The sequence below is a fragment of the Antechinus flavipes genome, chromosome 6 (genome assembly GCF_016432865.1).
Source record: "Antechinus flavipes isolate AdamAnt ecotype Samford, QLD, Australia chromosome 6, AdamAnt_v2, whole genome shotgun sequence".
In the NCBI taxonomy this organism is placed as follows: Eukaryota; Metazoa; Chordata; class Mammalia; order Dasyuromorphia; family Dasyuridae; genus Antechinus; species Antechinus flavipes.
The window spans coordinates 134258133-134274253 of record NC_067403.1 but is presented as its reverse complement, the minus strand read 5'-3'; the positions used below and the strand labels follow the sequence as shown (position 1 = coordinate 134274253).

At 34.3% G+C, this 16121-nt stretch overlaps 1 protein-coding gene across 1 annotated transcript in view; it reads right to left on the bottom strand.

Moving 5' to 3' along the window:
* COL25A1 (collagen type XXV alpha 1 chain) overlaps window positions 1-16121 on the bottom strand; it is a 547679-nt gene that overhangs the window by 21493 nt on the left and 510065 nt on the right. The window contains exons 30-32 of the mRNA XM_051965978.1: window positions 14390-14416; window positions 6070-6105; window positions 4114-4167 (exon numbers count right to left, since the gene is read on the bottom strand). Coding sequence (XP_051821938.1) covers window positions 4114-4167; window positions 6070-6105; window positions 14390-14416 — 117 coding nt within the window. The remainder of the gene's footprint in view (window positions 1-4113; window positions 4168-6069; window positions 6106-14389; window positions 14417-16121) is intronic.

Below are 16121 nucleotides of genomic sequence, written 5' to 3'. Positions count from 1 at the left end.
GACAGGATGACAGAGTTGCCATGGGAATGCAGTTCTTAAACCCTAGTCTTCTGGACTCAGAAGTCAGATCTCCATCTATATAGCACCTGACCATAGTTTAGGTATACTCATAGATCAAAATCTTTGATAAATCGATTCTTCTCTCTCCATTCTACTTTTTTAAACTAGGCAATTAACTTCTGGTAATCTATAAGAAATCTGATATCTACAAAAGAATGTAAAGATTAGTCGAGCAGAATGAAGTCTCACAATAATGACATGGCTATGATAATGACTGGAGTAGTTCTATTTCAAATATTACTTTTTTTTAAATAACTTTTTATTGACAGAACCCATGCCAGGGTAATTTTTTACAGCATTATCCCTTGCACTCACTTCTGTTCCAATTTCAAATATTACTTTTTCCCTTTTTGTTTTGATACATTAAATCTTGTCAGTTGATTAGGTTGTGGTATGAAGACTTTGGCTGTGAAGCTGACATCTAAGCAGATGGCCAGAGAGAAGATAAAGCCTCAGTTCTGGCAAGTCATTGAATGGAAAGATGTTCATAAAAGACTTTTAAGGGTTAACAAATTAGGTCTCTGGAATGAAACACAGAATAAAGAGATTGGTCTGTCCCCCTCATCCTGGGCTCCATGATAGGTCCTGGTAGGCAGCCATTTTACTAAATAGTTTCCATCTTCTCTACCTTGATCTCTGTTCCAACCCTTATAGCTATTTAAAGTTCTTTGTGGCTAAAGTACAGCAATTGATCTAAGATTAAAGACTTGAAATTAAGCGTGCCAGAGTTCATATATCTACATGAGTATGACCTTAATGTCTTCCCTCGAGAAGCTCTACCATTGATCCAAAGATGCCATCATTGCTTTACACATTTATGGACCTGCTCCTCTGGAACTGTCTTTATATCTTGGGGTGCTTTTCTTTGAATATGATCAAAAAGGGCAATTTTCATTGTTATTGGGTAGATTTGAGTTTTGAGAAGCAGTCCCAAAATTTAGTGAATAAAATGATAGGTCAAACTGAGTTTTATTGAATATTTGTGACCAAAATGAGATATGTCACTGACTACTATCTGACCTTGGGCAAATCATTTAAGCTCTCTAGCCCTTAATTTTCTGAATATTAGAATATAAAATCTTAGAAGGTGTATATAGTTTTACTGTTTTGTTTTTGTAACCCCAGTACTTTCCACAGTGTCTGACTAATAGTGGGTAGAATACTGAGCCAAGAGTTAGGAAGACCTGACTTCAAAACAGGCCTCAGCCACTTACTAGCTGTGTGACTTGGGCAAATCTAAACTTTGCTTTTCCTTGTTTCCTCCTCTGTAAATTGGGAATAAGAATAGCATCTACCTCTTGGCTTATTATAAGACTCAAATGACATAATAATTGTAAAGTTTTTAGCTCAGTGTCTTATACATAGTAGGCACTATATAAAAAGTTGCTGATTGATTGTATTTCTCAAATATTTAGTCAAATAATTCAGAAACCAGTTCTAAAAATTGTAGATCTAGAATTGTAGCAATGGTTTACATGGCTCCATTGAAAAAAGACATTAATTTGTGTGTATTACTTCTGGTATATTTAAAATTTGGGCTTAGTTGTTAGAATGTTGTTCTTTATTCATAGTCAGGAAATCCTTGGTTCAAATCTAGACTGTCACTTCTTAGATGTGCAATCCAGGAAAAGACATTAACCTCAGTTAACTTCCTAGGACTTAGCCTCTAAGAGGGAGTTCCCACATGGAAGTTCTTTTAGACATTTTATTGGAACATCTTTTTTTTTTTTTTAATTTGTTTCTCAGAGTGAGTTAACTATTGAAGCAGGATATTTGACTTTCAGACCTAAATACGATAATTTGAGAGAGAGAGCAAGTTGTGTGTGTGTGTGTGTGTGTGTGTGTGTGTGTGTGTGTGTGTGTGAGAGAGAGAGAGAGAGAGAGAGAGAGAGAGAGAGAGAGAGAGAGAGAGAAAGAGAGAGAGAGAGAGAAAGAGAGACAGAAAGAGAAACTGGGGTGAGGTTTGAAAATATAGTCATAGATCTGGACCTAGAAGGAATATCATGGTCATCTTCGTTAAGTCCTTCATTTTATGGGGAAGGGACAGAGAGAACAAGCATCTCCTTAAGTACCTACTGTGTGTCAGGTATTGTGCTAAGTACTTTACAGGTATTATTTCATTTTTTTCTCATAATAACCCTTTGAAGTAGGTGCCATTATTATCTCCATTTTACAATTGAGAAAACTAAGATTTGACCAGGGACACACAGTTATTGTCTAAGTTATCGTCTAATGTGAACTCAGGTCTTCCTGATGAAGAAGTTTTTCTTTTTTAAACTATCATCTTAAATAGTTTCATCAGAACTAATCAGTATTTTCATTGTCCTAGGAACCAAGCATCTGGTGTCAGGGAATAAGACAGAGAACTAATGTTCATGAAAATTTGCCTGCCTAAAAGACTGATTTCATTTTGGCTGGCTTAATTTCTCTGGGGCTTTTTAATGTACTCTAATGCCACTCTCTATAACTCTCTCTCTCTCTATTTTAAAATGGTAGTTAAGCTGAAGCAGCACCATACCAGATAAATGGCCACAGTGTCCCCAGTGTCCTGATAAGAGGTATTTCCAGAGGTCTGATACTAGGTTCTCTGTCAATACTCAAATATTCTGAATTAATAATCCAGTGTAGCTCTTATACTGATGATGCTTCATTTGTCTTCAACTATGCAGTCAATGGAGGTCTTGGCTCCCACAGCTGATCTTTTGATTCTTCCTGCTCCAACAAAGAGATCTGATACTCTTGTGACCCATCAGGAGGCATCGGAAGTAACAGCTGATTTGCCAAATGGTCAAATCCTGCTCCTCTTCTCTAGTCTCAAGGCATGCTGCCAAAAGAACTGGGGAGATTTACTGATTTGTTTCTAGAAATAGCCACTGTCTTTCTTGACACCACACTGGTGGGAAACCTTGAAGGTCTATTTAAATGTTAAAGTGTTTATTTTAAATTTAGATAAACATTGCCCCCTTTACCTGTAGAATTCATAGATGAAATTGTAGCTAAGAGATAACTGCATCTCTGAGGAAAAAGAGACATTTTTGTAAAGACCTGAAGATCTCAGAATTTTCCTCTCTGGAGAAAGGAAAGAGGGAACAAATAATTAAGCACCTACTACATACCGGGCACTGTGCTAAGTGCTTTACAAATATTATCTCATTTGATCCTCACAATACCCTACAAAGTAGATATTGATATTATGTTCTTTTTACAAATGAGGAAATTGAGACAAATAAGAGGTTTGTAAGTTATCTGAGTTTAAATAGGAACTTGAGTCTTTCTCATTCTAGGTCTAGAACTTTGTCCATTGTGTCATCTAATTGCTTCTGATCGTGATTAATTGATGCTGTTGTAGCAAATTTTATTATTGATCCTGTGGTTCACAAGCAACATGCAAAGAGAATCTTCAAACTAGAGGTTAAGAAAAAGTTTTTCCCTCTTAAGACTCCAAAATTATTTTCTTATGGCTAAAGAAGGAAGAGGTCTTTTTGAGAGATAAAATGGAAAAAAAGGTTCATTTAATTTGGTAATGGGGGTGATCATGATGATTTGTGTCCTTTGATCTTCTTTACTAAGGTGGGGATAGAAAGCTATTTTTTTTTCTTCTGAATGGTAGTTTTGTATGAACGGCTACCTTCTAAATTCTAGAGATTTTAGCTCTACTTCTTTCTGCAATGCCATGTAAAAACATCTTCTTTATGGTAGCAAAGTCCTTTTTTTTCATAGAAGAGAACTTAAGACCCTCTCTATCTTTATTGTTAGTATTAGTGAGGCAATTGAGATTAAGCAACTTGCAGAGGATCACACAGTAAGGAAATGTTAAGTGTCTGAGGCTGGATTTGAACTCAAGTCTTCCTGATTCCAGGGTCAGTGCTCTATCCATTGTACCATCTAGTTGTCCCTTATTTTATTATTATTTTTTTGACTTTATCTATACTTTACTGACATTGAATAGCTGTATCCATTCTCCTAGAGAGAAAAAGATGGAAGCCCGTTTTTGTAGAACTTTCTTCATTCCACAGATTCATTTGAACAATTGCAGAAATAAGAGGAACTTACTCTTTCTCCTTTAGGACCTGCAGGTCCATGGGGTCCAATAGGGCCATCTGTACCCTACAAAAAAGGAATAAGAAAAGAAAATGTACCAGAAATATGACTCAAATGTTGCTAAAAAGCAGTAGAAGTTTAGCGATTAACTGTTGCCTTAGGAAACCATAGAGATATTTTAATGCTACTCATCTTTTTCTTATAGTTCATTTCTTCAGGTTAACGATTTTTCAGAGATTTTAGGGATGAATGGCATATTCCAGTAAGCATAAAAATTTCATTTGATCATATTTATTCACATATCTTCTCTCTTCACATTTTACTCCTCTACCATACTCTATTTTTAAGGCAGAAATATAGAATTTCTCTTATCCCCCACACATTATTTTCCTCTAGTGGGCTGCTTTGGTTGTCAGTAGCAGCAGGAGTTCCTCTGAAGGCTTGGCCAGAACAGTTGGAAGAGAGCTGAACAATTTTATTTGCTGAAAGTCAAATGAAGTGTAATGGTCACCAAAGTTTTCCTGCTCAGATACAACCTTCAGAGGATCTTTTGAAGGAGTTGAGTAGGTGAGAAGGCTAAAGAGGAGGAGAAAGAAGTTTGGGTGAAGGGAAGGAATTATGTGGTCATAATCCCTAAAATTATTCCTTTAGCAGCAGCAGGCAACCTGAACAATTTATGCTAGTAGGATTCCTCTCTCTCCTCCCATTTTAATGGTAAAATAATCACTAAAAGAAGTGGGAGTTATGTGCATAAATATAGCATATAGAAAGAAACACAGAAACCTCAATGAAAAGAATGACAGCCTAAAGATTGGCCATTTTGTTTTATTTTTAAATAATAGCAGATGCTAGCCTTTTATATGTTTTTTTCTTTTCCACTTCTAGAAATGCTAGTTCCAGGAAGACTTTTCTATTCTTGTTCTCGTTCTCTCTCTCTCTCTCCTTCCTTCCTTCCTTCCTTCTTTCCTTCCTTCCTTCCTTCCTTCCTTCCTTCCTTCCTTCCTTCCTTCCTTTCCTTTTTTTCCTTTCCTGAGGCAGTTGGCGTTAAGTGACTTACACAGGGTCACACAGCTAGGAATGTTATCTGTTTGAGACCAGACTTGAACTCAGGTCCTCCTGACTTCAGAACTGGTGCTCTATCCACTGTGTCAACCTAGTTGCCCCCCCTACCCCAGAAGATTTTTTAGATTACCAACAGTATATAAGTTCCATAAGGTCAGGGACTATTTAATTTCTGTATTTATATCTCTACCACTTGGCACAGTGCCTGGCATATAGGAGACTCTTAAGAAAAGCTGTTTGGACAAGTGAGTTGAAAGGTTTATTTTTAAATATTAGATGCTTGTAAAACTGATGAAAAGGCAATCTGGATTTAAAAAACAGTCTCTAGAAATCTAATCTGATATGCTTCTGAATACTCAATCTCAATTGGTACTTTCTTTAGCTTCAAAAGCCACTCTCAAAATACTTCAAATGCTGAAATTGAAGCTATGGAAGGGATGCCAAGATAGAAGGCAAAGCTGTAATAAAGAGACATGTCTCATTTAAAAGAGCAGATATGCTTACATAGGATTATCTATTGCTCAGAAGGAAGTTATATATTTTTTGAAATGTACATAAACAGAGAATGAATAGTAAGTAACAACAAAGGTTGGAATCAAATCTTCTTTAGCGCTATTGGAGAAATGATCCCATGGAATTACATAGAATGTGAGACTGATATAAGAGAACTGAGTTTTTGTAGAGAAATGAGCTATAAAGATGGACATCTGTAAAGTAAACCAGATTTCAACCCTAGAAATAAGTTTTTTGGTAGTTCTGGGGTTCATTCACAGAAAGCTGCAATTTCACTCTCCCAATCATTTCAGCACTAAGAACATTATTCATCATTTTACTCAAATAAAGAGATGTGTCACAGAACACCACAAACTCATGAGGAAGGCATGCAGAGAAAGACGAGAGACTCACCCGGGATCCTGGCTTTCCGTCTAAGCCAGATGCTCCCTATGTGGTTAGGTTGGAAGCATAGTTGGTGGGTGCAACACAGATCACAAGAACATGAAATTAGTAAGTAGAACTGATAAATAAATATAAAATTCAAACAACAGAATCTGTGGCTATAGGTTCCGAACTATCACATTGCTACAACTTGTTAGTTAAAAAAACAACAACACACAACAATAAATGTCCCACAGAACCTGCAATTTTCATGACATTTCTAACCCACAAATCCTTATTTAAAAAATCAATCTAATGTATTTTAAAGTAAAATAAAAAATCTACTCTGATAAGCATTAAGTTCTACCTAGATGCCATTTGGACGTGTAATATGATTTTTTCATATGGACTATAAAATTTACAATATAGTCATTTCTTTATAGATTCTGAAGAGAAAAAAAGTGGCTCAATCCCTTAAGAAAAGGCTTCATTTTCCCCCCTTTTGGAGACAGAGTTACGTGACTTGCCCAGGGTCACAGTGTCTCAGGCCAGATTTTTACTTAGGTGTTCCTGATTTCAAAGGCAGTGCTTTATCCAATGCACCACTTAGCTATCCCAAGAAAAACGTTATTTAAAGAACCAGTTATTACATTTCAGTATTCCAAATGATAAAGGGGAGAAAGTCCACTTTTGCGTGTTAGAATTTTGGGGGGAATAATAAAGTAAATGACTAAACCAGGGATTTTCAACTGTCTTTGGTAAGATGTCAAGGGGTCAGAGAATATGCCTATCTTTAGCCATCTTTAAAGTGTGGGGGAGAAGGGGGCGGAAGGGGAAAAAAAAGAAAAAGAATTTACACAATAATTACCCAATAATTTTGTTGTATGTTCGAAAGGAATAGTAAGTTGTACTTTTTAATTGCAATTATGAAAATGCTTGTTTTATTCCAAAAATTAAAAAAAAACCTTTTTAATATGAGAAAAAAATTACACCTTTATTTTCATTAACTTCTAACTGAAATTTAGTATTTCCTTCAATTATTAAAAAAAAAAAATATTCTGAGATCATGTGCTCCACCAGCCTGCCAAAGGGGACTATGCCACAAAACACAAAAACTGTATTTTCTCACTTAACCACCTTCCATTCATTCCCTTTTTCTGGTGAGGTTACAAGGTGTGGCTTAGATGACTCTTAATAGATTATATCAGACTAAAAGGATGGGTATACTGCTAGACCATTAAACATTCATTTCATTTACCACTAGAGGGACCACTTTGAAAAGACAAATGAAATAGCTAAATAAAATATTCTAAATCTAAATCATCCCTAAATAAAATACATATCAGAGATCATATGGCAATTATTTGAATTTCTCTGTTTATTTTTATTTTTAAAATGTATAGTTTTTTTTTTTGTTGTTTTGTTTTTTGATCCTTAATCAATCAAGGAACATTCAGCCTGGGATCACTCATCTAGAATTGTAACTGAGCACCTGAAAGATTTCCAGTGCTTATTTCAAGCATGAATTATAAGCACTGTTTTTGACTTGACGTGGATAATAGATTTTTAAATGGTAAAATATTTATACAAGCTTTTTTTACTCATGTCATTGATGTGATTGAATATTTAAGAAAGATAAGGCACTAGCTTTGAGGTTTCTTGGCTAGATTGCAGGGAAACTAACTTGTATTCCCATCTTTTGCTTTGGGGGAGGGGATTTGATTTCTACTGCAAGAAGTACAAATGATGCTACCTATATACATTTATAGGTATCTATTCCAACAACAACAAAAAAAAGGATGAGTAATCCTACTTATCCAATAAAATGATCATTTGTTTCAGTAGGCAAGTTATTTAGGCAAATGCTGTAGTAATTAGACAAATTATTGTAGGCCCAGAACTTTTATTTAAGGTTGATTAAAAGAAATCATTTTGGAAATTTAATTTTTAAAATGAAAATTCAAGCCAGTCATATACTTTATAGATGCTCTTTCTTCAGAGTCATGATGGTTAATGACCTGGGTATCGACAAGTTTGGGGAAGACTGACAGAAATTTTTCAGATACAGAAATAGTCTAAACTTTTCTGGAAGACTGAATAATGTAGTCCGTCTGGGAGAGACTGAAAAAAAAATCAGTCAACTAATAATTGACTTTTTGGCCAGCTATTGTTTGGACTTTTATTTGCAATATAACCCTAAATTGGAAGATTGTTTAAATTCTTATCAAATGTGTTTGAAACTTAAATCGAGTCCTTTTTTCCTCTGGTAATTGTAGAGAGAAGTTTGATATGAAAGGTGGGGAAGAAAGAGGAATTTTTCATTGTTTCATTAAAAGCTAATTAAAAATCCCCCTGTTCAAGATCTATCACAACCTTCTGCAATGGTATGTGCAAAACAAACAACATGAAACATTCAGAAAACAATAGGATTAATGTAAGGAAGCACAAAGCAATGTCCTCACACCATGAACAATGACTAATTGCATATTTGCAAATGCTAGGAAGCTTACAAAACATACAAAAAAAAAAAACCTTTTAGAAGTCTTTAAATCTACACTGAATTATGAGAATCTATTTTCAGAGGAATTATGTGAAATAATGCATGTGTAGGCTTTAAGAGAGGGAAGAGGAAGACACTTTCAATAATCTATGGAGAGAGTTGACATGTATACAACCGAATGAGGTGGCAAAAGTGACAAAAATGCAGGCAGACTCTAGGGAAAATTGAATGGGACTGAGTTCTGTTCCAAAAGATGATGCTTTAGACAACAGGAATATCCACAATATTCAAGTGCTCCTGAGTAAACCAGAGTAATTGGGTTAAAATAGAAAGACAAGTCTGAAATTTGTACTAAAAATTGAACAGTTTTCTTTACTTACTGGAAGACCAAGGGGTCCTCTGTCACCCTTTTGACCTGGTTCACCTTTCAATCCTTTAAGACCATTTAACCCTGGTTCACCCTAAATGCAAAAGTAAATGCCAATTTTGGTTGCTATTATGGGTTTTTAAAGCTGGGACAGAAGAGAGCCAGTCTAAGAAATGGCTGCAAAGTTCAGTTTTAAGTAACAGCAGAAGCAAGCTAGAATTATATTTTATTAATTCAATAGTTACTTATGAGTTTGGGGGTGGGGTTGTAAAATGATTATCAGTTAATTGAAATATATGACAGATAAAAAGAAACTCGAGTTGTTGATATCATTTTCGTAGCAGAAAATGCCCTATGAATGAATTAACTTAAGGGTGGGATTATGTCCCTCCATTTTGTTCACATCTGGAAACGAAATATTTGCATTACACAGCTGTGGCAAAATGCATTAGTAAAAATCAAAGTGGAAGGTGCTGGGGGAGTTTTGTAACAAAAGCCCATTCTGCTGGAACAGCAAACTGTAATATGCAGGAGAGTCTTCAGAATAGATACTTTAAACCTTTAAGCATTTATGTTCACCCAAAGAAGACAACAACTGAATCAGGATGATAGAGACTAAATGGCCAGAATGCCTATTTTTAGTGTCTACCATATCGTATCTAAAAAATAAAGTTTTAGAAATTTTTTAAATCATTCATATGTTTAATATGAGATTAAAGGGAGAATAAAATGTTAGCTCAAGATGTATCCTAAAGATTTTAATACTTTTAAAAGTAAAAGTTTAATATGATAGCTTTAATTTAATATTTAATATAAATGATTTGTTAAGTGGGGAATAATGAATTAATAATCAATTATTTAATTTAACAGTGTAACTAAAACTTTAATAAATCAAAACTTCACTAAGGCTTTTGGGATGCCCTGTCATTGGAACAATGAAAAATTATCATAGAATCATAGAATTAGAAGTCATCTAATCCAACTAAGAACTTTCCTTCTAAGATATCCTCCAAAAGAGATCATGCAGGGTTTAATTTAGGATCTTTAGTGATGAGAAATCCACAACTTTCAGAAGAGACTCATGATACTTTGCTGTTGTTTCTCTGTAATTTCAGTGTCTCTCTCAGTGATTCCATTTGGGGTTTCCAGCAAAGATGCTGGAGTGGTTTGCTATTTCATTCTCCAACTCCTTATATAGATGAGGAAATTGAGGCAAACAGGTCACATAGCTACGTGTAAACATAGTAAATGTCTGAAGCCTGATTTGACCTCACAGAGATGACTTCCTGACTCCAAGCTCAGCATTCTATTCACTGTGCCACCAAGCTTCCCCTTCTGCTTTGGTGCAGTTCTAATTGTTAGCGAGTTTTTTCCTTGCATTGAGGCTCAATATTTCTCTTTTCAATTTCTGCCTCTTGATCCTCACTTCTCTCTGGATACTGGCTGAACAAGTCTAAATCCTGTTCACTCCAGGTTGAAAACATCCTTCATTGGCTGCTCAATACTCAAATCTCATCTTCTCTAGGCTAAATATCACCACTTCATCTAGCTTTTTATTATATGGCATATCTTTATGAGCTTGGTCACCCTTTTTTTTTTTTTTTTTTTTTTTGCTGCATTACATTTTCAAAGTCCTTCCTAAAAGATAGTACTTAGAACTGAATATAGTACCTCAAATAGCATCTGAAAAGTACAGAACAGAGACAGTGAATGTTCTGGGCACTATGCTTCTCAAAATGTACCTTAAATTTGACCTTTTTTCCCGACTATCATATTCCAGTCATATTAGTCTTGCACGCACATACAAAAAACAACAAAATAAAAAATACAATCCATATTTGTATGTGAATTCTTATCCAGTGATACCTACATCATGATACACTTGAACAACTCATCCCTTCAGTTCAACTGTAGGATTTAATATTTATTCTTATTAGATTTCAATGAAGATTTATCCATTTTTGAGATCTTTTTGAATCCTTACTTTTAATAATATGCTAGGCTATGCCTTCCAACTTTGTGCCACAGCCAATTGCTTAATATATACTTTTTATAATCATATAATCTGTCATTATAGAATAATGACAACAGATAACATTTGTATAGTGCTAATTCTGCTTTATATGTTGCTTACTCTTATACTCTTATTTGATCCTCACAACAACACTAGGAGATGGGTGCTATTATCCTATTTTATAGGTGAAGAAACTGAAGCAAACAGAGGTTATATGACTAGTAAGTACCCGAGGCTAGATTTGAACTCATGAATCCTGACTCTAGAATATGCCACACTGATAAATGTTTCTAATTACATTAATTTGGTAGTGACTTTTTTTTTTACATTGGGAAATGAGAGATGAGAATTAATTAATTTCCCTGAAACTGGAAAATGAAGGTGAAATTTCTTCACTAACAAGCAGTCAACTACAGACACCCCTGTACTAAGTCTTTATGACTTTCATGTGTAGACTTTAAATATATCAGAAACAGCCACAAAAAACATAGAAAAGTAATATTTCAGAATTATACCTATATAACATCTCTCTGTATAAAAAAATTGTGATTACACTCCAGAAGGAGATAAGTTACTTAAGACAGGAGTCCAGGTGGAAAAGAAACATGCATTCCGGTCCCTTGGCTCTTATTGGTTTAATTTCCCTAATGTCCAACAAGGTAGAATGCCTGCATTCAGCAAACTGCAAAATGAGAATGAGAAGCTTTAAAAAAATCACATAGTCAGAATAATTATCTAATTTCAATTTGAGATCTACAGACTTATACAGATTAACAAATCATAGTATTGAACACATGATTACAATTGTAGTCCAGCTTTCCTTATGTGATATTATTCAGTAAGAAGTTTTGATTCATGAAAGTTGGGAATTAAGTGGGAAGAAGTTTTGACTATTAAAAATACCTTTTTTCAGAGGAACATCAAGTCTGAATAATGCCAATAGAATCCACTTGAAATAATGAAATAATAAAATAGAATTTTAAGAGATAGAAGGGACCTTAATTGATAAACTTTTGAGTAATATCATTTCAGGTTATAATTTTTAAAAATAGTTGGGAACACTGAGGCCTAGAAGTGTTACATTTAAAGTCCCACAGCTAGAACTCAGATCATCTGGCTATTTGTGTTTTCAAAACACTATCCAGACTTATGAGATATTTCTTTTGGGGTCACTATATCCCCAAGAGAAAGGAAATTAAATTTCTCTATACTATTCATTCAGTTACTGGGTTCAAAATTTAAGACACTGATGTCTTTCTTCTACTTTACATACAGTCAGCTGTTGTGGCCTGTAAGTCTTTGCACATCTCCTATATGTACTATTCTCTTTCCTTTCCGGATCTGCTGCCCTAGTTCAACCACGAATTACTTGCCTCCTATACAAGTGCAAATAGTGGGTCACTTAAGTGGTACAGAATAGAGAACTGGGCCTGAAGTTGGAAAACCTGAGTTAAAATTCAGCCTCAGACTTAGTTATGTGATCCTAGGTAAATTATTTAATTTCTACTTCAGTCTCCTCAACTGTAAATGGGAATAATTCTAGCATTTACCTCACAGAGTTGTGATCAGTGAGACTCTATGAAGGGCTTAGCATAAAGCCAGCTATATAGCTGGTACTCAATGCTTATTTTCTTCCTTTATTCTCTTCTTTAAAAAGTCTGTCTTCAGGCCTCTCTGCCCCAATCTATACTTCAAATCAGACTTTCTGCCTATATAAGAGATATCGCTCCCTATCAGCTCAAAACCCTATTGGCTGCTGAATTAAGTCCAAGGTCTCTCACAAAATTACATCACCCTCTCCACATTCCTACATTTTCCCTCTCTCCTTATCTTGCACCCATAGCTTCTTATACTCTGTACTCTCAATACAGAGAGTTTAATTTAACAGAGAGTTGGTTTTAATCAAACCCAAAATATGCGCTATACCTGGAATGTCCCTCCTTTAATCTCTATCTCTTTGCAAAAATCCTTTTCATCTTTCAAAATCTGATCCATGTATTTCCTTGTCCATTAAAACTTTTAGTCCTTGACATTTCCATGGCATTTTTGAAACCTTTCACATATATTTATTATATACTAATATAAGCATCCATATATACTTGTATATAAGGCAGCTTATTTCCTAGCTGTGTAATCCAATGCAAATCATATTTGCCTCAGTTTCCTCATCTATAAAATGATCTGGAAAACGAAATGGCAAAGCACTCTACTGTCTCTGACAAGAAAACCCTAAATTGGGCCATCAAGAGTTGAACATAGGTGAAAAATGACTGAACAACAATCAAGTGGGGATAATAGCATCTAACGCCCAGGATTGTCATGAAGATCAAATGAGATAATGTTTGTGAAGTTCCTGGCACACAGTAGATGCTTCAAAATTTTTTATTTCTTTCCATTCTATTCTATGCACACAAATATACCAAAGCTATAGCATTGTTGTGTGTTATATGTTGTGTGTATATGCATGTCTTGTTTCCCCATTTAGAGTGTAAACATATTGAAGGCAAAAAAATGTGTGTTCCCAAGGAGTTACATCACACTTAGGAGTGGGTTTGTCTTTTTCATTAGGTTTATTTTCTGATCTCAGTATTTCATAAAGAGGTGATGCTCTTTGAGGGCACTAGAATTAACCATTTTTTTTTTTTACAGCTAAAGTTCTAATTTTCTCTTTATAAAGGCAAAGGACAGGAAGGGCTTATCTATCCTGGGGAATCAAAGGAGACATTACTGCTAGGCAGGAGCTATATCTAGTTATATTCTCCATCTCAATGAATATAAAACATATGTGTAATCCCACAAATTCCCTGTAGGGTAGTTTAAATTTGGAAATGACAGATTCTAAAAATTAAATGGAAATTTACAAATATGATAATATATTCATAGTGTGGTGGAATGGAAGCTACATTTGGAGGTGGAGAATCTAATTGCGGCTTTGATCTAGTTAGCTAGTTACTTAAACTCTTGGGATCTCAGTATCTTCATCTGTAAAAGGAAGGGGTTAGACTAGATGATTCTGAAACTTCTCAGCTCTAAAGTGGTGAACCTATATAAACTTCAAGAAGCACATATAATAATACCCAATGATTTTTGAAATGTAAGCTAAATTGGTTCTAAAGATAGCATAGTGACAAAGCAACACTTGGGTTAGTCCGAAACTTTCATCTGCTTCCTGAATGATGAGTTGATTTTTATTATCTCAGTACCATAAACTTTAATTGTGTTTGGAAGAAATGCAAAAAAAAAAAAAAAAAAAAAAAGAAAGAAAGAAAGAAAGAAATCCAGTTCTGGGTGATATAATTTAGATTGATCATTCTGCTTCATAAGATTCAAACATCTGGATGCTTAAAGGCTTAAGAGTATCACTAGGTATTTGACAAATGAATGAGACAGAGACAAACATGCTTGGGTCATGCTTCACAATAATTAACAAAAAGTTTAGCAGAAAGAAGCCAGGCAATTATCTGATTACCTTTGGCCCAGGAAGTCCATGGGGTCCCTGGAAGTAGAGAAAAAAACTTCTGATTAAGAACTAGACCACTATTTGTCATTTGTAATCAGAAACAATTTATTAAATAAATGCTCAAATATAACATCAATAATATTCTTTTTGGGGGATTCTTTTTGGAATAGGGGTAGATGAGATTTTAGATGCCCTTTTGCCATCTCTATTAGAGCCTGAAATTCCATTACAAAAAGGTTTCCATTAAGAAAATCACTTGTCAGTGGGGAGAAATGTGTCTGGCACACATTTAATAAAGAGAAGAATTTAATAAAGTATTGTTTCAAAGTTATTTTTGTGCACCTATTTAATGGCATCAAGATTAAGATGTAAACTCCTCGAAAACAGAGACTGGTTATTAGTCATTTCTATAACCCGCAGTTATCTAACATTGCATCCTACATATACTTCAATATTTCAGTGTATTCAGAAACTCATTGATATGAATACTTTTTGTAACAATGCAGATTTGGAGCCATTTACCCCTTCATAACCCACTTGATTCTTATTTGTGTTCTTCTAAAAATCCATAATAAGCATATATAACATTGGAGAGGGCTTCCTTTTAAATGAATGAATATAAATCATTTATTGAGAAATACAAACTACTGTGCTATGTGCTAGGAATACAAATAGAAAAGTAAGACATTCCTGATCTCAAGGAGCTCACGTTCTAAAGGTGGAAATTACACATATAGAAGATTTCAGGTCACATGGAAAATGTCTCTTTTTGCGACCATCGAGATAGCACTTGGGTTGTCTATAAGTTGTCTCTAACTCTATATGTCTAGCTAACCTAATTCTTTAGTCATTCATTTCTTCAATATCTCTTACAACATTTTGAGATGCAAATCATAAGATTACATGCAAATGGGTACTTTAAAAAATTGTGTGTGTGTGTGTGTGTGTGTGTGTGTACATCTTCAAATCATTGGAAATACTATACAACTTTCCAAATCCAATCTAGTCCAGTTCTTTTTCTTCTGGGCCCAACTTCCCATACATCTTCATCCAAGATATATTACTGATTGATTAATTCAAAGCATTATGCATTTAACTGAATGTCATAGCCTGGATAAAGGATTTTTTTTCTATTCTATTTTTCATAAGTTATTAGCATGTTCTCTTTTGATTGGTCATGTTTCTCACTAAAGAGTTTCTATAATATTCTGAGGCTTGATGACAAAATAACAAAAACATGTGGAAGGTCTCACCATCTATAAGGAATCATTCTTCCATTTGAATTGCTGAAGAACATTTTTGATAATCATCTTTGATAATTATATGATCCTAATAAATGGTAGATACATGGTTGGAAGAAAGCCTTTAAGTCAATTTGCTCTACTGAATCAAATTTCTTTCTGTATCCAATATGTAGTAGGATTTATATTCTCAGTCAATTGTGTAATTAAAAATATATATATGAATTGTAAAGATATAGATAAAATAATTTGCAAAAGTATGTCTATTCTCATCTGAGGTTTTCTTTGTGCATATTTCTTCTTCAATGTGTATATTTTAATTTCTCACTGGGCATTATAAATGTTCAGTTTTATTATATATTAATTCCTGTTTACATTATATATAGCTTTCCTAGTTTTGCTTATTTTACTCTGTTCCAATTTTATGTCTTTTCCTATTTTTTTCTGAATTTTCTATAAGTTAGTAATTTCTGAAGTATTTTTAATAAATTTTGATTGGA